The sequence below is a fragment of the Hippocampus bargibanti genome, linkage group LG07 (assembly GCF_051943395.1).
Source record: "Hippocampus bargibanti isolate YZ-2025 linkage group LG07, ASM5194339v1, whole genome shotgun sequence".
NCBI classification, from domain to species: domain Eukaryota; kingdom Metazoa; phylum Chordata; class Actinopteri; order Syngnathiformes; family Syngnathidae; genus Hippocampus; species Hippocampus bargibanti.
Window position 1 is genome coordinate 25,253,456 of NC_142740.1, and position 22,341 is coordinate 25,275,796.

The following is a 22,341-nucleotide window of genomic DNA, read 5'->3' on the forward strand; positions in this document are numbered from 1 at the left end:
AACATACATATAAAAATAAAGTTTACAAATACTGTGATACGAAGGGAAAAGCCGAAAAGAAAACAAGAAGATGTATTGGACTTTCAATGCACCAGAGATACATTTTGAAACTTTGTTTCGATTCATCGTGGGTAATGACACAATCGAGTCACGAAGTCACAAAATTCAGCAAAGTAAAATTATTTTGACAGATGACAGGCACGTGCACACAAGCGCACAAATACCCAAAACAATGATGTATATTGTAAGGCTGAGAATTACAAAAAAAAAAAAAAAAAAAAAAATCCGCATAACTCAGAACTACAATCAGCTTTCACTTAATTTGCACACATCCTGTGTGAACACAAAATTTCAGAGCTGGCTATTTTAAAGCATGGATTTTCAAGCTGAACAAAACAGGAAAAGGCACCAAGTGACGAGGATGGGTGGGGTTTTTCCACTGACTTCATTCATGCCTCTAAAAACATTCGTTGGCCAACCTGCGGAATAATGATCATTTCACAATAAAATAACTGCAAGTGGCAAGTATAATTCTCTGTATTCTCTGTGTTGTGTGGTGAGAAGCGAGCATCTACAACAGAAGATTCAAGTGTCAATTATGGAGGTAGGTCATGGAAACTATGTATCTCTTTTTTTCCTTTTAATTTGATATGTTGTTGTTGTTACATTGCATGATGTAAAGCTTTTCCATAGCTTTGGAAATGACAATAACGTTCCGATTTTGCTAAGTCAACCACTCAGAAAAAAATGATGTACAGTAGAAGGATGACTAATGTACTAAATGAACGATTGCAGTAATACATTTAATGAATAATCTAATCATGTTAATTGCAAATTTCCCCATTGCGGGACGAATAAAGGGATTCTGATTCTGATGTTACACCGTTACAGTGTGATCATTACTTGGACGCATTCTTTTTCTTGACATTTCATTTTCACATTATTTCTTATCGTGTGTTATTGTGTGTGCGTGTCTGTAAGACAGCATGTTGGGTCTTGGAATGTCGTCCAGTGAATGTTTGGGATTGCCTTGCTGAAGAGGAATGCATCCCTATTGTTCTGACTGGATGTATTTGGAATGTGGAATTCAAATATGTCACCAACAGGATCTACAAAATAAATAATAAATTCGTTTTGTCAAGTGATTTATTAAATTCGTAAGAACATGCACACTTTAGCTTCAATTTGCTGTAATGCTGAACTTGTACATGGATGGTTAACTAACGAAGTATTTTATTGTGTGTGTGTGATCTTTTGATGTATAAAAAAATTGTACAGGCAGGAAGTAACACAGGATGTTTTAGTTTCCCCCCTTTCTGTAGCTCAAAACAATGCCAACAAAATATCTACTTGTTGAACACAACATGTTTAATCCTTGAAAGTAATTAAAAAACCTTTATTGATCAAGTCGTAATTCATATTCAATAAATGTGGTGGACAAAGTACAGTACTTCTCATGAACAGGAGGGACACTTTCAAACAGTTGGCACTGTGATTCCTCTGCTCTGTATAGCATCATTATTGAAAAATTGCTTAAGTTATGTACATCCTGTAACTTTACATTTTGAGAAATATTGTGTGATTTGTTTTGGAATGACATAATTATATACCATCTAAAATAATAAAGCCAATTTCTCTGCAGAGGACAAAGAATATATGCGCCGAATGGTTGTCGGATTATCATTTTGTGGTAGCATCAAGATAGCAGAGGCTCGGTAGCTTCTTTTAAATATGAGCAATTCAGATTGTTTGATGTTTAGTTTGACGGAATAAGAGTCTTGAGATATTAAAAACCATATACCGTTTTGCAGCAGTTCAGCTTGGTCCGATGTGACAGCCTGGACACCACATCCGGGAGTGACAAGGAGCTGACGATGCACCTCGACCATAAGAGTCTTTATCCTGATGTGGAGCCTTCTCCAGCCGAATTGGCTCAGTGTGAAAGTGAAGTGGGCATGCTGCTCAACATCATTGCGGAAGTGAACAAAAAGATGGGCTCACTGAAGGCACCGAGGTAATGTAAGTGAGGTGATGTAATTTTCTTGAAAAAGGTGGTTCTTAATCTCAATGAGATCAACATGGTTCATTAAATGTTAAACAAAGACATTCATACATAATAGTATGAAAATGATTACCTTGAATTGTATTGACTTTTTACATGCCACGGCAGTGGCAGGCCGTGTATGTCACTCCTAGGCCTTCAGTAGTGCTATGTCTGAATCAATCAGCTGTGAGCGTGGTGTGATATTACTACACGTCCACTAGAGGGTGACATTGGCCAGGACAAAACTTGTAACTTGAAGAAACTTAAGAAAAATTGTCATTAAACTGTTTGAATTTTTACTATGAACACGTGGATTCATGATAACCTCATAAAATTGCATTATTTGCTATTTTTGCTAGCTTCGGAGCTGTCCAACATTAATGATGTCAATATATTCTTGAAAAGTGGCTTTGACAGTATATCTGCAAACAAATCGAATTATTCTCCTCTAAGCCATTGTGGGTTGACACAGCCGCTATTAAACCAACACAACAATATATTTGCTTACACAGTTCGCTACAGATACAGTGTGCTAGCTCTGGCCAGTATGCTTTGATCTCTCGCATCTAGTGATCCTATGATTAGCTAGTGACTAGCCAATCATAGTTTGTGAAAACTCTGACGTTTCCAGCGCCTTTTAGCAGGCCTTGGGTTGGAAACTCGAAATCTGATTGGTTAAAACAAGTTTCATCACCCTTGATTTTTATGCTCCAGAGCATGCAGAACTGATTGTGAAGGCGTCCAGGTAGATTTCTGACCCTGGCGACAAATGATGGCTGAAATGTGATTGGTTAAATGCTTAAATATAAAAACACATATCTGGAAGCAGCACAACAGGGAAAAGCAATGAAAGGAAGCTGAAAGGCAATTTGGTATTATTTAATAAGAATTCATTGTCAAAATATAATTCACATTATTCTGTAATTCAGATATTTTTAGGCTTGCAGACCCTGACTGCCCATCACTGAGTATATGTATACCAAATTGGCCGCGCACTGTGTGCTATTATCCAATGAGTGCAGTATACACTGCAAGACCTGCAAAATATGAGAACCACTCGTGTTCAAAATTCAATTTGTGTTCAAAAAAAGGTAAAATTATTCAGGTTCATTATTCTTCACCACGGAACCTGCAACCACAGTAACACAAATTAAATAAAATGAGACCTATGGCATTCTTCTTTATAATTTTCTTGTATTTGATATCATCAAATTATATAGGTGGAACGAAGAAACTGAAAATACTTGTTGGCTTCACAATAATCAGTTGTCTTAACTTTTAAGCAGCATGCTTTTGGCCCTTTTGCAGTGAACCTGGGGATTTGAGATCACCAAGACCAGCCAGCCCTCCATTTCCGGACCTGCTTTCACACAGGCTTGTGAGAAGCATCCCAGAGAAGAAGACTGCTTCTGATATCAAAGCTCGATCTTCATTGCCTTACCAAGGTTTCTCTCGCTCTTTCTCTTCTTTTTCCCTAGTGCCTCCTCTATAGTGGCAGAGATAGTGTTGTGGTGGGATCAATTCCCAATCAGTGACTGAATAGGAGTATCAGTGTAACATGCATCAATTTCTGATCACATCTTCACAAATGTTCCTGTAGGGGGCAGTCATGTGATGTGGGCACAACTCAAAGGGGCCTTGACTGCTGTGGAGGACTCACTCAACTACAGACGTTCCTGGGCAACCCCCATCACATCCTCTGACCGAGATAAACCCAAAGAGCATCTAAGAGCAGCTCAGGAGAGCTGGACCAAGGCTACAAAGGTGTTGACACAGGAACAAATGATGCTTCAAAGTGATCATGTGCCCTTGTTAGCGTGTCTTTATCATCCAGTCTTCTGGTTCCTGCAGATTTTGGAGGAAATGGAAAAGGAATTTGGGATTTCTTGTCCATCAGATGTGGAAAGGGAAACATTCCAGGAGGCCATCCTGGAAAAGCATGTCGACTGTCCTCCAGTGCAACCTCAACTGGGGGAACTGCAGAGAGCATACAACATCCGCCAGGTGGAAGAGGAAGCCAAGAGCAAGGTTGTATTCAACTGTTGTTTTACTGTATATGTGTGTGTATCTGAGAAAGTCAAGTCTCAAATTCACGAGGAGCAGTGTGGTTTTCATCCCTGCCATGGAACAGTGGTCCAGTTCTCCTCTTGCCAACTTGGGAGTGTCCTCAAGGGTGTATGGGAGTTCGCCCAACCAATTTACATGTGCTTTGTGGACTTTGTGCCATTCAACCTTGTCCATTGGAAGTTCTGTGAAGGGTGTTTCGGGAGTATGGGGTACCAAACACCCTGATTCAGGCTGTCCCGATACCACCAATGTCAGAGTTTGTTTTACATTGCCGACAGTAAATTGGAATTCTTTCACGTGAGGGTTGGACTCCGCCAAGGCTGCTCTTTGACACCCATTCTGTTCAGAATTCTATGTGCTAAGACTCAGTTCTTCTGTTGTCTAACAGGTTGGTCAACAGAGGACTTGGAGGTCAGCCATTTGCTCTCCTTCAGGCACCACTGCAGACCGGGCCTCCTCATCATTTCCATGTTCTCCTTTGCTCCTGAGAAGAGCTGTAGGAGGGTCGTTATCTTCAGGAGGTGATGGTTCCCCTCTGAGCTTTGTTCCCTCGCGAAGTCCTAGTTCGAGCCCCAGTGGCTTGGAGACTGAGATAGAACGACTGAACAGGTACCTACACAATATTAATTTAGACCTCTCCCAATTCCTAACTACTACTACTAACAGAATCGACCAACACAAATTAAACAATATTGGGAAACATGATAAGTCGACGTGACTCTTTTAAAGTAGGGCAGTAGCAATGCAAGGTAGCGCTCAGACCATTCCCAAATCAAAGTGCACACTGACATGAACAACTTTATTTTTACTGCTTATCTTAGGAAAAGAAGAGCAATTATCTATGTGCATGCCTTGATTCAGTGGATCCGTCATTCTTTACCATGCAAGTCAGGGTCAGGATTTCATGGACTGGTTTGCTAGCTAAAAGCTAATCAGGGTGATCAATTGTCACAGTTAATACCCCATGTCATTGTTTTCAAACTCTGATCAATGGCTCAATGACATTTATTTTATGAAAGGCATTTCCAAACCTTTGTCTGACATCGTTCCAAAGGCATTAAAAATAATAAAAATAACCTCTCCACAACAATATGAAAACTAGTCCATTACACAAAGACATTAACACCAAGTTAGTTGCCTTTACAGCAATCCTCTTGTTCTCACAGCGTGTGTTGGAACCAATCACAACTGTCTTCGGGCAGTAGATGGGGGTAAATCCTGAACTGTTTGTCAATCAATCACAGGGAACACATAGACAAACAGCTATTCGTGCTAACAATCAAACCGAAGGAGAATTTAGAATTTTACTTTAACTTATGGTGCATGTTTTGGAATTTGGGAGGAAAACAAGAGTACCTGGACAAAACCTACATATACACTGGAAGAACATTCCAACTCCATTCTGCACTGAGAGGCGAACGTGCTAACCAGCCGACCAGCGATGCAGAAGTCATGGAATATTCATGTCATGCCATCTATTATATAACAGATCTTTAATTGTGTTAATACACAGAAGGGCTCTTTTCGAAATTTCAGTGACAGACCACTCACGGACAATAAAGCTTACTTTGACTTTTACTTGACACACATATCGGGCGAATGTCAGGGAACCTATTTTCAAGCTATCAACAACAAATTTAGGCTACGTACATGTTTGTCACTCACTTACATGGGCTAAAGGGGGGTTAGTTTGGTAGATGTGGAGTGCCCAGTGGCGGGTGCTTAGCTCCACTTACTTCAATCATCTTTGGTGTTTTACAGGTATATTGAGAAGCTGAAGGCCAGGAATGAGCATCTGACTGTTGCTTTGGAGCGAAAGAGAGCAGATTACGAGCAGATCCGTTTAACACTCGAGAGGCTTGAGGCCGATTGCTCTGCCATGCATTTGGCTCTGCGATATTGGTAATCAAATACAACATACCTGTCACATAACGTTCTTAGCACTTGTTAGCAACTTGGAATTAGACCAAAATTGTGCTGGTTTGTTGCTTTCCTCAGTGAGGAGTGTGAAGAGGCCTACAGTGAACTTTTGTCACTCTACGATGCTCAGAAGCAACAAAGCATTCCTGTACAGACCGACAGAGCAGGTGTTTGAAGAACATTTTTTTATGTTCGCTACTCAGTGCAGACTCATGTCCCTGTATTGCGTACGTGTGCTTATTATTCACCAACACCAACTGCCTCCAGCAGGAGGCGATAACAAGCAGCAGCCTGGCAGTCCAGCTCAGACCAGGAAAATTGGAGATGAGGAAATGTCAACCTCCTTCACCGAGAAGATGGAAACACACACAGTGTGGAGGTGATGTTTTGAAGGACTCACTGAGTATTTGAAATGGCAAAATAATTAACAATCTGTAACTCCAGAACCGCTGAAATGAGAGAGAGAGAGGTTCAGCTCCATCAGCTAATTGAGCGTCTGAAAGAAGATCGGGCAGCCATTTGCCTTCTGAAGCCACGTTCACATCAAGCAGGAGTCAAAATGAGCCCAGATGCCAGTTGCCCTGCTGGATTGAGAGTAGGACACTTATCGAAAGAACCGGCAGAGGGCCAGAGTGATAAGACATCTCTGTTCCATGAGTTGATCACTATCAGGGTAAGAGTCTATACCAGTGGTTCTCAAACGTTTTTTTTTAACTCATTCACTGCCGTTCACAAATTTATTTGGGAATATAAAATATGACGTAGCACGCCATTCCCGAATAAGTTTGGGACTTGTTTTTTTTTTTTTTTGCTTGGGTGCCGATAAAGCGTGGACCAGAACTCTGGCAATAAATTTTTTTCCCTTCCACAAGGGGCAGCATTTACTTTTTTTCTATGTTTCTATGTTAGCGCTTTGTTCCAGCTTCAGCTGTTGTTAAAGCGCTATATAAACCAATATGTATCTATTGCATTGTATTTTGGGCAGCCACCCCCATTTCAAGCTCAGATAACGCCAGACCCGTATAATTTAGGAATTAACTTTTTTCCCTGATGAAAGAAGAGTCTTAAGTTTCTCATGCTGCATTGAATGTTTATATAGTCCTAAAACTCAATATTCTGTGGGTCCTGGAATTCAAGTGACAATGACTAAAACCCTGGCACTGGAGTGGACACATTTTTGTACATGTGCGGCAGTGAATGAGTTAATTGATAATAATAATTGACTGAGACATATTTTTAAGCGTAATTCTCCCTAACTGGTGCAAATCATTTTTTGGATGAAAAATATTTGAATTAAATGAGCCTGCTGTGCCATTTTTGTGTAATTCCTTTGTTTTCTCAGTCGCTTTAGTACATTTCTTATTTCAAAATTGCATTGTTCAATACATTTGCAGGTCGAAAAGAATTCATGCAATTACCATAACATCATGGTTCCCTTGCAAAAGCAAAAAAAAAAAGGAAATATCTGGCTCATCGAACATGTCAGTGCCATTCAAATGTCAAGGCTTTGAGTTATTGTGTACAGACAAATTGCTTAGACATGTTAATACAACGTACAAAGGCGTGTTTTGGGGGTAACTGCCCATTAACTTTTAATGACAATAATTCTTAATTGAAAGCGACTTTTTGATTGCAAGAGATTGCAATTGTCAATTGTCATTGTCAATCTTCTTCGAGCACAGGTGTCAAAGTCAAGGCCCGGGGGCCAAATCTGGCCAGCCACATCATTTGGTTCGGCCCGCGAAAGTAAATCAAGCACTTAAATAAATAAAATACAATCACAAATAGAATACAATAAAAATAGTTATAAATCGAAAAAAAGAGAAAAAGCTACACAGAAAATGTGATTTTAAATAGGTAGCTTTTGAGATGGAATTTGAAGGTGGGAAGAGAATTGATGTTACAAATGTTGGAAGTGAGTTCCAGAGTTTGGGGGCAGAGCGGCTGAAAGCCCTGTCCCCCATCGTGCTGAGACGGAGCAGGGGAGGCATGCAGAGGTGGAGGGAGGAAGAGGACCTGAGGGAACGAGAGGGAATAGAAATTTGAAGAAGGTCAGATGACTGTAAAGTGTCATTGAGAGCTTTGAAAGGCGCTTAAAATGAAATGTATTATTATTATTATTATTATTATTATGCTTACAAAAGTCTGAACCAAAATTTCAAATTGTCCCATGTAAACCATAACAACAGTCATTATTTTTTACTTCAAATTTGAAAACTAGTATTGCATTAATTTGCTGTGCGCTCTCAATGTCATGTGTGGAGGAGATTAAACATTTTAATGGCATCTCCAAATTCATAACGCCCCCAGAGAAGAAACCCTAACGACAATGTGGCCCGTGGTAAAAAAAAAAAAGACTTTGACACCTTTGCCTTAGATGAAAACAAAACAAAACAGTAGAGAACAGTATGGTTTTGTTGTGTTTTTGCGCTGGTCTTGCCAATGTCACCAGCTTTCCTACTGAATTCACTCAACGAATAATCTAATGGTTGATTTTACTTGTTCAGGAGGAGATGTCGGATCTCCGTGCTCAGATTCGTCTGAAGGAGAAGCAACTGAGGTGTCTGGAATGGAGTGCGGTGGCCCAAAAAGCCCAAGAAGCATCAGGAACACATTCTCCAGAAAGCCTCCGAGAGGAGCCGCAAGACTGCAAGCCTGAACAACAGGTAGACCGTACGAACAGTAGCACACTTTTCTGTGACTTCTTTAAGTGACACAAAGTCAAGGTGAAGTGTACAAGTGGGAGCAGGGCGTTGGTCTTTTGTGACAGACCCGATTCAAATCCGGGCGTCCCACCTGGGAAATCATACATCTCGCTATCAAAGCAGAGAATCCCTGCAGAGCAAGAGGGATATTTTGGTCAAACAAGGTCTTCAGATTAGAGCTACTCTTCACACCACTGCCACTGTCAAAGGACAAGGACGCGACAAAGCCCAATGTGATACGCAGTACATGCAAAAATATTGTGACACAGTTTGAAATGGTGTGCGATTCTGACATTGCAAGTTCAAATTATTTGATAACAAAAATTACATGTGTGATCATTGCACAACATTGCTGGCATAATGCTAGTTGGCTTCAATCTGCAGTACATATGCACCTAAAATCTAGCAATCACTCAATTGATGACAGTGAGGTTAAAATTTTAGTGAACGAAAATAGATGCTTTGAAAGCGGAGTAAAAGAAGCTATTTTTATAAAACAGCAAATCCCTTCACGAATGTTCTATTTGGATTGTGCTTACAACAGACTTCTTGGATCATTACCACATAGGCTTAGTTATGCTGATGAGGTGATACCAGGGCGAATGGTGCAATCAGGGCCAGTCATAGAACATAATCAGTCAGGACAAAATAAGTAATCAGATTAGCTTCAGGGAATAGTCCTCTGCTGCCCCCAACCTTAGTGCAGGGACCTTTTAAAGGAGAGGTATGGCACCGCCACCTCTGGACATTAGGGATATATATATGGGGCCAGAGCTACTAGCAAAATTATGATGAAGCTTTTTGGATGAGGGGGCAAAACGTCCGACACCTTCAAAGAAGTACAGATGTGGGCTGAAGAAACCATTTCATCAATGGACCACTGCTGTACGACTGAGAGCTTACACAGATGGATCCTTGCAAAGGCGGTTTAGTCACAGCCTGTATGCAAATTTCCCCATTGTGGGACGAATAAAGGTATTGTGATTCTGATTCTGATGTAATTTCATGTCCTGGGTATGTATTCATGTTTTTTTTCTTGGGGATGGGGGATCGTTTCCTTATTAGAGGCTCTGCAAGAATGCTGATAAAGTGTGTAGCGATGGTGACGTGTCTGGGCTCAGGACGAGGCCCATCTTGAAAGAACTGCAGGCACTACTTCAGAGGTGAGCTGTTGGTTCGGCGCTGGTTCGTTACCTGAAGCTGCAGATTCTGGCAAATGTGATCCAGCTTCTGTTCATTGCTTTTGAACAAGACCAAGCGGCTCCCTGTATCAGGTGTAGAGGAGAAGATCTTTTTTGAAAGACACCTAGTAGATAAAAATGATGCAATCATTGTTTCAGATTATCGTTTGTTTAAAATGGACAACTTTAGTTAGAATTCAGAGATGGAAATGCTGCAATTCATCTTCTCCTCTTCATCGGCTTGTAGGGAACAAGCTGTCAAGAGGAGAATGGCGTTTGTGTATGACTCGCTGAATGCAGCACTCCGAGACAGCACCTCAAGTAAAGAGAGTGATGAACACGTGGCACGGATTGCACAAGCTCACAGGTACAACATGGCGGTTTGAATTCTAAACCAAAATAACAAAATATATAAATAAAATATACATAAACTTTTCTGAAATGAGTGATAAAAGTTATGAAATCTTGCAATGTCACCATTCCAGTAAGGCCTTGAGCTCGTACAGACACATTCGCAAAAAGTACAGGGAGCAAGTGTGGAAGCTGGAGCAGAAACTCGCCGCCATGACGGAAATTCAGCGTGTCCAGAACAAGACGTCAAAAGCGCAGGGGGAAGATTCAGAATGGAGGAGAGAAGAGACTGTTCTGTGATCTGATTATGCGCCGCAGAGCCAAACGCATGGAACATTGAATGACATTTCTTTCAAGTCATGTTTGTAAAGTTCATGTCTTATTAAAAATATTTCTAACAACTACCTGCATGGACAAGAGCAGTTAAAATGACGTGTGTAGGTATGCATTAACAGGAAGAAAAAAACATTGGTTGTTCATCCTTTGTGGAGGTGTAATAAATACAGTAAAGTCTCGTTATATCGATATTCAAGGGAGTCCGAAAAAATATCGATATAACCGGGACTATCGATATATCCGACCCTGTTTGCATGTAATTTTCTCCGTGCGTGCATAGAAATAGTATCGATATAACCGGGACTATCGATATATCTGATATCGATATAACGAGACTTTACTGTATAATAAAAAGCCAATGATTTTAACATTACAGCTACTTAAAATGAGGCTACATACACCATACAAATGTTGATCAATGTCAAAGATAATACTCATATTTCAACTTGTCAATCATGAAAATAGCATGTTTGCTACTATTTTAAGAAAACAAAACAGAAATATTTTACAATAAAACAAACATTTAATAATCAATCTTATTTGAAATAACTTCAAATATGCACATCTAACCTACGTTTCTATGTGTTGACAGAAATAGCTATCAACAAACTCAAATTTGAAAGACTAACATTCACAATCAATCATAAACATGTTGAATTTTCATATGTAAATTAAGTTAATAGAAAACACATTCTGTAGTAAAAAGATACATAAGGTGATACTCGTCAAAGTTGAAAAAGAAACACAAAAAAGATAGAATCATAAATTTTACAATGACTACTAATGAGCTACCAAGGATTGTTAAAATAATCAGAATCAGAAAGCCTTTAATAGTCCCACAATGGGGAAATTTGCAGTCCACTGCAGCAATTGAAAAACAAACTGTACATAGTGCAAATATAAGAATATAAGAAAGCATATTGATATATGTAATTGTACTGTATTGCATCATCAAAGACTCACAATTAATATTAATCATATCAAATCACATTTGTGACCACTATAAATTATTTTGATATTAACTAAGACAACACAAAATAAAGCTATCTGATGATAGTAACGACAAATGATATAGGACTGATAAACTGAAATATATTGAATATGTTTGTTTAGGTCACATTTTATGCAGTATATACTGAACCTGAGTCCTTATTAAACCACATTTGCTCATTCAATAAAATACCTCACTGTGTATAAAATAAAGTCTGTGACTGATTCCTCCATATCCAACAGAAAAATCTTGCTGACACACACTGCAGTTCGCATCATTTTCACCGTTTCTTGACCGAAGTCTAACTCCTGGAAATGCTTGGGAGTTTTCTTTTTGATTTCACACTTGTTGTTTTTTTTTCTCCGGCAAATCCATTCCAGGAATGAGCCGCAGCACGCGCATATGCAATTCATCAAAAGGAAGCTACCAGGTGGCAATGTGCCGATCGCCTGTTCTAAATTTAGATATGATCCTTTGCAATGTTGTTTTGAATGAACATTGGGTATTTACTATTTTGACGATTTTTGACTATTTATTGGAAACCGTAATTTTCATTAATAAACCGTAACCAAGAATGACATAATGAAAACCGTACTCATTACGGCAAAAACGGAGTAGTTGGCAGGTATTCAGACATTAGTTATCGCAACAAAGTATTAGACAATGCATTTAATGCAACAGGGCCTTCAAAACTGATTGTGAAGGTGTCCAGGTAGATTTCTGACCCTGGTAACAAATGATGATTGAAATGTGATTGGTTAAATGCTGAAATACGAAAACACACATCTGGAAGCAGCACAACAGGGGAAAAGCAATGAAAGGAAGCTGAAAGACAATTTGGAGTTATTTCATATGAATTTATGGACAAAATATAATTACAGTGATACCTCGGTTTACGAACCCCTTGGCTTACAAACTTTTTGGTTCACGAACGTTACATTTATGAAAATTTTACCTTGGCATACAAACTTTTTTCATACACTGAGCTGCCTCAATGCGTCGTTCGCGAACGAGCCCGTTCTTCTAACAACAAAATGGCAGCAGACTGTTTTTGTCCTCTATTCCCCAACCCCAGCCTTCGGTTAAAGCAACATGATTGGTCTAGAATGCAGCAGTGGGGAGGGGGGGGGGGGGATTAAACATTAAAGAGACAGGCAGACGACAGTGAGAGTTTCAACTTTGATAGTTCAAAGGCAGAGTGTGGACTGCAAGGTTAAAATATCCCATCAATCAGGCTCCACAAACAACCCGCACAAGCCATCTGTACACTTGATGCAAAAGGCTATCAACCCAGCTAAACAGAACACAATTGATGAGGAACTAGATAAAATTATCACAGAGAAAGCACCTACAAGGGATCATAACAAGGGATGGTGAAAGAAGAAGGTTACGTTCCTCATCAATTGTTTAACGCTGATGAAACCGGCCACTCCATTCCATCAAGCCATCAACGACCATCACAAAGGTAAATAAAACGACTTTATTATACGGTACAGTTTATTTCTTTAATTATAATACCATAGCACATTTATTATACATAAAATAAGGTATAGTTTGTGTAGTTTTGTGTAATATTAAGGCTTAGAAAATTAGAAAGTAGAAAATTATGTTTTATGGGGACCTGGGAACGGATTATTTTCATTTTTAAGGTTTCCTATGGGAAATTAATTTTTGGGATACACACTTTTTGCCTTACATACTCTGTCTGGGAACCTATTAAGTTTGTAAGCCAAGGTATCACTGTAATCCGTCTGTGATCCAGATATCCTTAGGCCAGCAGAGAAGGCCTTGGAGGCCCTGACAGCCCACCAATGCCCTAAACTTGAACCAGAGTAATAACCTTTGTGTAGCTTGACAAAAGAATGTTCGTCCTTTCCTGAAGACACGAGGAAACCCTTGAATTGTGCAAAAATTGCACTTAATGTTTCCTTTATTTGCCTTTGAGCTCTCCGTTATTGCTCCTTTTCGTCCTTGCTTCCCACATCCAATATCGCACCTCATCTCTCAATCCTCTCGCACCCCTCCCCTTCGGCCGACCTCGTGCTCCGCCCCACCCAACATAGGTCAGCCGCAGCTGTGGACGTCTGTCAGGGGGTTAAGGCAAAGGTTGGATGTCACACGCGAAGGGTCGCAGCGATGCCCAGCTGTTGCGTTGTGCCTTGAATTAAGGCTTGACGGTGGCAGACAAGGTGGCGAGGCCGTGGCGCCCTGACTCTTGACCGAGCTGCCGTTTTTCTCACAAAGGTCGCCGAATAAGGCCTTGTCCTCAACCCCACCTCTAAGTCCTGGTCACTGGCGCTATTGTTGTAATAACTGCCATTCAAGCAGATGAAACAATTATCATTCTTCCCCAATGTCCTCCTTGTTGAAGATCGATGTCCAATGTCTTGAGTTCATCAAAGGTTTTTGTGTATATTTTTTTTTACACATATTTCGCCACACTTGAACTTCTCTTGACTCTGTGTTGTTAAAAGTCATTGTGTGGAAAGATATGGATCTTTGATCACAAGGACGAATGCAGCCATACTGGCGTCACATTTTCTCATTCTCTTGACTTTTGGATTACGCTTTGGAGAAATCAGCGTGGCAATTTAAGTGGTTTCGGAATATATTATGGGAAACTTTTGGAAGATATTATTATGGTAAAATTTATATTAGCTTTGCGACGTTTTGAGGTGGCTGTTTTTCAATTTAAAGACATTTACAATTCACCGTAGGAGGTTGTGTGTCTACCAAATAATGAAAAAAAAAATCACTCAATTAATCATTATAGCTTTTAAATATTTCATGGACAGGTTGATGGAAAAATAACACATTTGGAGGAGTAGTAGTAATCGTAGTAGTCATCGTAGTAGTAGTAGTAGTTGCCGTCCATGTATAGTACTTTGTATGCAGCTTTGTCTGTTTGAGAGTGCTCTATAAATAGAGTTGCATATTAGCAGTAGTAGTGGTAGTAGAAGTAGTAGTAGTGGTAGTAGAAGTAGCAGTGGTGGTAGTGGTCGTAGTAGTAGTAGTAGTAGTAGTAGTAGTAGTAGTAGTAGTAGTAGTAATGGTCGTTGTCCATGTACAGCACTTTGTTTGCAGCTTTGTCCATTTGAAAGTCCGCTATATATAGAGTTGAGTAGTAGTAGTAGTACCAGTAGTACTAGTTGTAGTAATAGTAGCAGTAATAGTTGTTGTTGTAGTAGTAGTAGTGGTAGTAATGGTCAGTGTAGTAGTAGTAGTGGTAGTATCAGCGGTATTAGTAGTCGTAGTGGTGGTAGCAGTGATAGTAGTGGTAATAGTCGTAGTAGTAGTGGTAGTAGTGTCTGCAGACATAAAAATGTGATTTCAGGACAATATTTTTTGCAGAGGCTGTAACTTCTATGACATGGCTAGTTGATGTAGCATCTTTTGCTAACGCTAATGCTGATGTCACAATTTTGGAGTACAGTTGTAGATCTGGCTTCAGTTCGGTGCAGTTCATTCCAATTCAAATGAGTTGAAAACACGCACACGCACGCGCGCGCGCACACACACACACACACACACACACACACACACACACACACACACACACACACACACACACACACACACACACACACACACACACACGCAAACTCGCACACAAGGGCGCAGAGACTCAGCGGTTTTAGGTCAATTCATTTACTCTGCATCCGTTCCTTTTAATAAATTGTCCCTCTGTAATCTGCGTAAAGATCACAGCCGGTGCCCTTATCCCTTTCTCCCCTAAAACCATTAGCTTACCTGTCACAGCTTCATTCCCACCCAAGCCCACCCCTTATCCTGCTCCTTCTCTCTTCATGTCCCTCTGATCGCCACTGAGCTGACACCAATGGGCTCTTGAAGCCAAGCGAGAGGTCAGCGAGGTGATAAAAAGCAGGGCAAAAGATTTCAACTCAATCAAATGGGCTTTAACATCCGCTCACATAATATCAACGCACAACAAGTATTTAGACACAGGATGCTGACCCATGGGAATCATGTGAGCACTGGAAACCTGTTGCATGATAATCGTCTCCAATGTATCATTCGAAACAAAAGAAATCTGAAAGAAAAACGTGAAGATGTATGGACTGCAGTGGTGGGCTGTAGATTTGATCGTTAGGCCTTCAGTAGTGCTACGTCTGAATCAATCCAGAATGAAAAATGTGTGATGTGAGGGTACCATTAGCCAGGAAATAATTGACTGACCTTTCTTAATGATGTCCAACTTTTCTGTCCGTCTTGACAGTAAATCTGCAACCAAATCCATTTCTTCTCCTCCTTCAGCCATTGTGGGTTGACAGAACTGCAATGAAATTAACACAAAAATGTACTTGCTTATGCTGCCCACTACAGATAGTGTGCTAGCTCTGGCCAGAATGCTCGCCTAGCGGTTAGTGATACTATGATTGGCTAGTGACTGACCAATCATAGTTGGCTAAGACTCTGACATTTCGAAGTGCCTTCCAGTAGGCATTGGGTTGCCAACTCAAACTCTGATTGGTTGGGATTGGTTTCATTCCTTTCATAACTTTGCTGCTGTGAAATGTAAATTTCTCCACTGCGAGACTAAGAAAGGCAAATCCAATCCAATCCAACAGTTTCATCGACATTGATTTTTATGCATCACGGCCTGCAGAACTGATTGTGAAGGCGTCCAGACAATTATTTAATAAGAATTCATGTACAAAATATAATTAACATGAGTCCATTATTCAGATATTTTGAGGCCAGCAGAGAAGGCTTTGAAGGCCCGGATGGTCCGCCACTGATGTACTGCCTTTTATCAAAGTACACAGCAATAGCATTTGTAGATACAAGGAGGGGTCATATTAAAATACTTTCTCTCTTTTCATATTTTGCAATCGAGAGATGTAACTTCTGGGTGTACATAGAGCTATATAGTACATGGTAATAATTCAGTAAGATTAATAAATATGGCTTTTTCCCGTCAGCATATATTGCTCTGAAAAATGCGTAAAAACTCTAAAGTCGAATGCTTCAAAAGTGATGTGACTTTGGAGTTGAAAGTGAAGCTTGTGAGGCTTCGTCGCAGTAAACATCAAAAGGATTCACACCACAAATATGTTTTGACTTTGTATTTTATTTTGGGGAATACTTGGGGTACGTTTTATTGATGCCTGCATTGCCAACTCTAAAAAAAATGTGACGAAACAGAACCACTAATAGAATCTTGGAAGAAAGTTGTGGTTTCTGCTATATTTTATTTTGTTTTTCTACCCACAACCAAGATTGATCGTAATGATGAAGAAGTCCAATACTTTTAACTCATTCACTGCCAGACATGTGCAAAAATGCGACCTCTCCAGTGCCAGGGTTTTTGTCATTGTAATTGTAAAAAAAAAAAACACCCGAACTAATTCAGGAATGGCGCTCTAAGTCATATTTTCAATCCCCGAATAAATTTGTGAATGGCAGTGAATGAGGTAATAACTTTGAGCGCTTTTTTTGCTTGTCCGGCTGCAAATAAGTACTAAAAAAATGAATGGAGGAAATATATTTAACAGTGAAAATTCACATTATGACTCACACATTGGAATTCTGGTCTTGCAGTGGTACCCAAGAACGTATTAAGCCCATACACACAAATTTACATCAATCATTTGATTATTTTTGAGAAAAAAAGTCACTTTGCCACATTTTAATGACATACACCCAAAGATAAAGTTATTTTTTTCAAAATCAATCAGAGTGAAAAATATATGTTGAATCTGCCGCATGAAATAGAGGGAAGAGGCTTTTTTTTACTGTGATGGATAGGAAACATAAGATCGGTGTCGAGAGCAGGAGTGGAAGCAGATGAGATGGCCTAATGAGGTTACTTGGCAGCTTGAGGCCGTTAGATTACTGGACTAAGGTGTTTACAGAAGGAGGCAAGGGGGAAGGGACTTCCATCTAATCTTGTTAGAGCATTTGAGTCATCTTCAGTGAGCAGATTAAGTTCATAGTGTAGCTCTCCAAACCCTTATTTGACCTCTGGCCAATGTCTAGGACACACTGACAAAGCGGATTGCAACAACGAATTACAAAATCGAGAAGTCAAGAGCTTGACAAAATGTTGTGGCTGCGATGAGAGTTACGTTAATGCCCTGTCGGAGAAAAATGTACATGGTGACAGTCTCCCTCCTGGATTATACTGTACACCGAAGCCATATTGACATATTTGGCGGGGCTGATGCCTGCAAAATCGCTCTGGGACACCTTCCACCATTGGCGGCAGGACAGTGGCATTTTGTTAGGTGATATACAGATGATCCCTAATTTATAAACGAGATACGTTCCGAACGGTCATTTGGAAGATGAATTTGTTCGTAAATTGCTTCAGTGCTATATTTTGTATGCAATGTATGTTGAAAGGACACCCGACGCATCCGGACAAGTTGTGTCCATAATTTGTAAAATCACTTGAAATGACTTCTACTGAGCGTATTTTACAAATATTCCACGGCATATAGCTACATTTTACGTTTTAAAACTAACGCTGAATATTCAGCAAGACTTGGTGACGATGCCTACCGTGATGTCATGTCAGGAACGCCCCTGACCGAGAAAGCAACACACAATGCATTTGGGGTACTTTGTTTGGTCTAAAAAACTTCATGTTGATCCATGTTGATGGTGAAATTAGAATGAAAACACATAAATAACGTGATGGTGAATCGTTGTGTGTTGCACAAAGACTACTATTTGATACGAGTTGACACAAATTCCCAGCAGACAAATCAGCCAGTTTCCAACAGAGCTTGGGCGTCATCTTGTGCATTTTTCGGGAGGCTATATTGGAGTCCCAACGGCTCAATTGATACGGAAGTGCTTCTTTAATCGATTGCAAACATGTATGTTTTCCTCTTCAGAACTATTTGAATCATATTCATAACTGGATGAGTAACAAGAAAGCATCTTCTCCGAATCTGAAGCCATTGTTTTGATTCTAGAGCCAGGCAAGACGTCCTTGCAAGACGTCCTGGCGTAACATCATGAACAAGGGGGCGGGATCTTCTGAAACTGAAACTTTCTGAGGTCATTTTGAAGTAGTTTTGGGACACTTAAAGTCATTTTTATTTGTGTTTTTCATTTGACTAAACATATCAGCCCGCGTGTTTTGGGTATTTTAGATGCTACAAAACGTTTTCTGATGTCAGTTAGGAAACAAAAAAATGGTGTTGGTTGTCCTTTAAGTCCAACACTGAACGGGGAAGTACAAATCACAGACGCTCTAACAGGCGTAAAATAAATTCACACCTACTTTAGTACGATGACATATATTCTTGGGTCTTCAGTAAGCCATTACTGAAGCCGCTGGCACGTAATTACTGAATTACGTGCCAGCAGCCATTACTTTTTGTTATGCATCGCGTCTTTCTGGAGCGCCAACTGGGAAGAGGGATTTCTTCCCCGGCCACATACTCTACGCAGCCAATCGTAAACTAGCTTGCTGGATTGGGGCCTGAACTCGTTGGTAACACTTCAGCACAGCTGGCCGCTGATTGATCAGCCTTGGTGTCCGTCGCGGAAACATCCAGCCCTTGAAACCCCTAATGTGTCTGTGTGCGTGTAATACAGTACGCAGCCAATCGCGAGCAAGATCGTCCGGAAAAAGGCGTGCAATACAAAATCTAATTTACAGAATCTCTGTCCGAACATTTTTCGACATACCCGTAAAAATGTTTGTAAGTACCGTTATTTGTAACACGAATGTTCTCAAATTGGGGAGCGTCTGTATTTCATCCACAAAAATGAACACAATTCCTTGGCAAATGAAATTCGACCAATTCGGCAATTCTAGGCACAATGACTTGATACCTCGTTCGCAGGGCAGCTGATTCGAATAAGGACACACACCAAATGGGAACTTTCCCACCACCTCCAGTAGGTTCTGGGCGTGGAGCAGGCCCCACTATTGATTGGACGCCGTGTGTTGCGCTGCGCACTCACCCCAGCAGATGTTTTTCTTTAGCAGGTTCCTTTGCCCTGCTTATTCTCAAATGCTGTCATTCGCTCGAGGTCAAAGACCTCTGTTTGGAGGATGTTGTGAGGGAGGGCGAGAGAGTGGGGGGGGGGGGTTGCTCTTGAGGCCAAAGGGTGTGGGGGCTAATGAGGAAGGAACAGGGAGTCATGTGCTTGTTTTCGTATATGTAAAATTACTTATGTGAGTTAAAGGGCAATACAACTCTTCTTACGCATTCCTTCATCAATCGTCAGTGCAATACTGCATTTATAAATGCACTAAATTTGCAATGATAGTCGCTGGAATTATGATGGAACAGGTTATTGTTGAATAACGGCAAAAGTGATCTTACAGCATTATTAAGACATGGTACAATCAGACGTTTGTGTAATCATCACATGCTATCCAAACCAAAGAACATGCGCTTTCTCCTGCTCCTGCTTCATTGACCTCTGCTCTCCAAACCTTGCTCACCCGACCGAGGCTTTGAATATACACACACGCACACAAAGCTGACTTGTGCAAATGTTTTCAGATGCTTTATCATCAAAAGGGCTTTTGTATTCTCTTGTCAAGATAATATAAGTAGCTGCAGCGGAAGTGATTTTACAAATTATGGACACAACGTGTCCAGAGGCGTCGGTTGTCCTTTAAGAGTGCGATACTTCCGCAAGAGCACCTGCATTCCTGACTCGCGGTTGAAAGAGCACACAGCGAAAACCACACATAGATATTGCAGTAGGGCTTAACACAAAGCGACACTTGTCTGGCTTCCGCCACTCACACACACACCTGCTGCTAAATCAAATGCATGATGGGCGTAATATAGGAGATGATAAAAGAACAACAAAGAAACCGCAGTAGTCAATGTATATTTTTGGGGATGTCATTTCACCTCACGAAACTTGACCCAGAGGTCAATGATCCGACAGACAGCATAGCTACATTTAAAGAAAATTGGAGCATTTTCCTTCCCTTGTCAGGAAAAAGTCAGGAAAGACAGATTCTCAGATGTCATCAAAAGATAATCATGTGTGATTAACGTGTGGTGTGTGTGTGGAGAGTGACTATTCCTCCCTAATCTGCCCTGACAGCAGTTGGGGCCGACAGTATAAAACATAAAAAGCTTTGACACACAAATGTGTGGTTGAGCCATAAACCAACAGAGAAGCAAATGGTTGTGTTGAGTGCCAAAAAACAATGTCATTATCAGTGACAAAGCTGCTTTCTTCCTTTTTCAATTTTACAGCAGTCTGGATTCCCAATCGCGCCATCCTTCTTCCCACAGGTCGATTTTGGTACTACACCAGATTTCTGGTTTGGTACCTTGCGGTTGTCTGTAGCGGACTGATGTCTCTCTTGTGTACCTCCCATTGTGAGAGCAGCAAGAAATAAATTGTTTGTGATGTTTTCCAGATATTTTTAAAGTCTGTTTAAAAAAAAGGGCATGCCTGAACCCACAGGTGTCAGAGTCAAGGCCACTGTCACGTTTCAGTTTGCGACCGACAGGGGTGGGGGCACTGTGGGAGCCCACCTGCAGCTGCACAAGTGTCAAGTCGTTTTAATCAGTGGCAGTTAAAAGGACTCCCAGTATGACCATTTATGTCGGGTCATTGTTTGTTTTACTCTGTCAGGTTTGTTTCGTCTTGTCATGTTTTACTCAAGGTTTTGTTTGCTACTTTGGACTTTTTTCTTCTGATGACTTTGTTGTTTGAGATTTTGTTCCTGCTGACATTATTCAATACAATTCGTCAAATACACCCTGCTTCTCCCTCCTGCCTGCATTTTTGGCATCCACCATCTCCACCACTTTGCAAATATGGCCCACCACGTCATTTTATTCTGCCCGTGAAAGCAACCCAAGCATGTCAAGTGCCATGATGCTTGCTAAACTCTGAACCAAAATTTTTGACTTTATTATTGTTGACTTCAGATTTGAAAAATAGTTATTCATTCATTTTTGTGCACTCTATATGTAATATGTGGAGGGGATTAAACATTGTAATGGTTTTCCCAAATTCATAACGGCCCCCGAAAGGAAACCGTAACTACAACGTGGCCGGCGGCAAAAAAATTAGTTTCACACCCCTATTTTAACCACAAAGCGGGGATAAACGGCCGCTTCGCTTCCTTTGTGTGTGTACAGTGTAAACGGTATTTTCCCTGATCCTTATAAGACATAGATACAAATTTAGGCTGACAAAGATGAATACGTCACACAGTCCCACTATGACCGATACACAGCAGCCTAAAAGACAGCACTAATTCAGTTCGCAATATAGCCCGGCCCATGATAACCTCTCCACCAAACAAAAGGTCTACCCATACAAAATGAGTAACGCTGTGACAGATGTAGGTTAAAGTTACCTTATGTTCACTGTCCAAAGCCTCAATAAACCTTATCCTCGTTGGGAGAGAAAAACAACACTATGACATGACAGCTTTCCTTTTTAATACGTTGTAATGAGTTCTTTTGACAGGAGTTTCTCTTCCAAAAGCAAAGAATGTTGCTCTGACTGGGAAAAGGTTTCCCCACTCAGGCGACATTCCTGCACAACCATGTGATGAGAAAACTTTTCTTTCAAGCAGTGATGAATATTTCGGGATATATGTACTTCCTTTTTCGAGTCTTGTTGAAAAAAAAATACAATTCAGGAAGACGTGAAGCGCACCCTAACACACATTATTTTTAAAAAAAAGTTGTTTTCATTGGTATTGTAGCACAAAGTGAAAAAAATGACTGAAGCTGTAATGATATGACGATAACGATTTGGAATGCTTGCAAATGT

General features: G+C 40.4%; 1 protein-coding gene and 1 long non-coding RNA gene across 5 annotated transcripts; one reads left to right on the forward strand and one right to left on the reverse strand.

Annotated features, from left to right (window-relative positions):
* Positions 1-418: 418 nt before the first annotated feature.
* Positions 419-12,030, forward strand: ushbp1 (Usher syndrome 1C binding protein 1). Of its 4 annotated transcripts, XM_089001074.1 has the most exons (15): positions 419-604; positions 1,812-2,014; positions 3,353-3,489; positions 3,645-3,808; positions 3,896-4,072; positions 4,500-4,522; positions 4,604-4,720; positions 5,873-6,013; positions 6,110-6,198; positions 6,299-6,410; positions 6,476-6,704; positions 8,539-8,697; positions 9,802-9,899; positions 10,165-10,284; positions 10,403-12,030. In XM_089001074.1, the coding sequence occupies exons 1-15, from the start codon at positions 599-601 to the stop codon at positions 10,566-10,568; spliced, it is 1,941 nt and encodes a 646-aa protein (XP_088857200.1). In that variant the 5' UTR covers positions 419-598; the 3' UTR covers positions 10,569-12,030. The 4 variants fall into 4 exon arrangements, with proteins under 4 accessions (XP_088857200.1, XP_088857199.1, XP_088857197.1 ...); XM_089001073.1 differs by having other exon boundaries at positions 1,815-2,014; positions 4,500-4,720; XM_089001071.1 differs by having other exon boundaries at positions 420-604; positions 4,500-4,720.
* Positions 8,737-22,028, reverse strand: LOC148895911 (uncharacterized). The gene is made up of 4 exons (XR_016115574.1): positions 21,920-22,028; positions 15,793-15,889; positions 9,931-10,042; positions 8,737-8,866 (listed from the first exon to the last, which is right to left on the reverse strand). It is a non-coding gene; the product is annotated as an uncharacterized LOC148895911 (long non-coding RNA).
* Between the last annotated feature and the right edge of the window lie 313 nt (positions 22,029-22,341).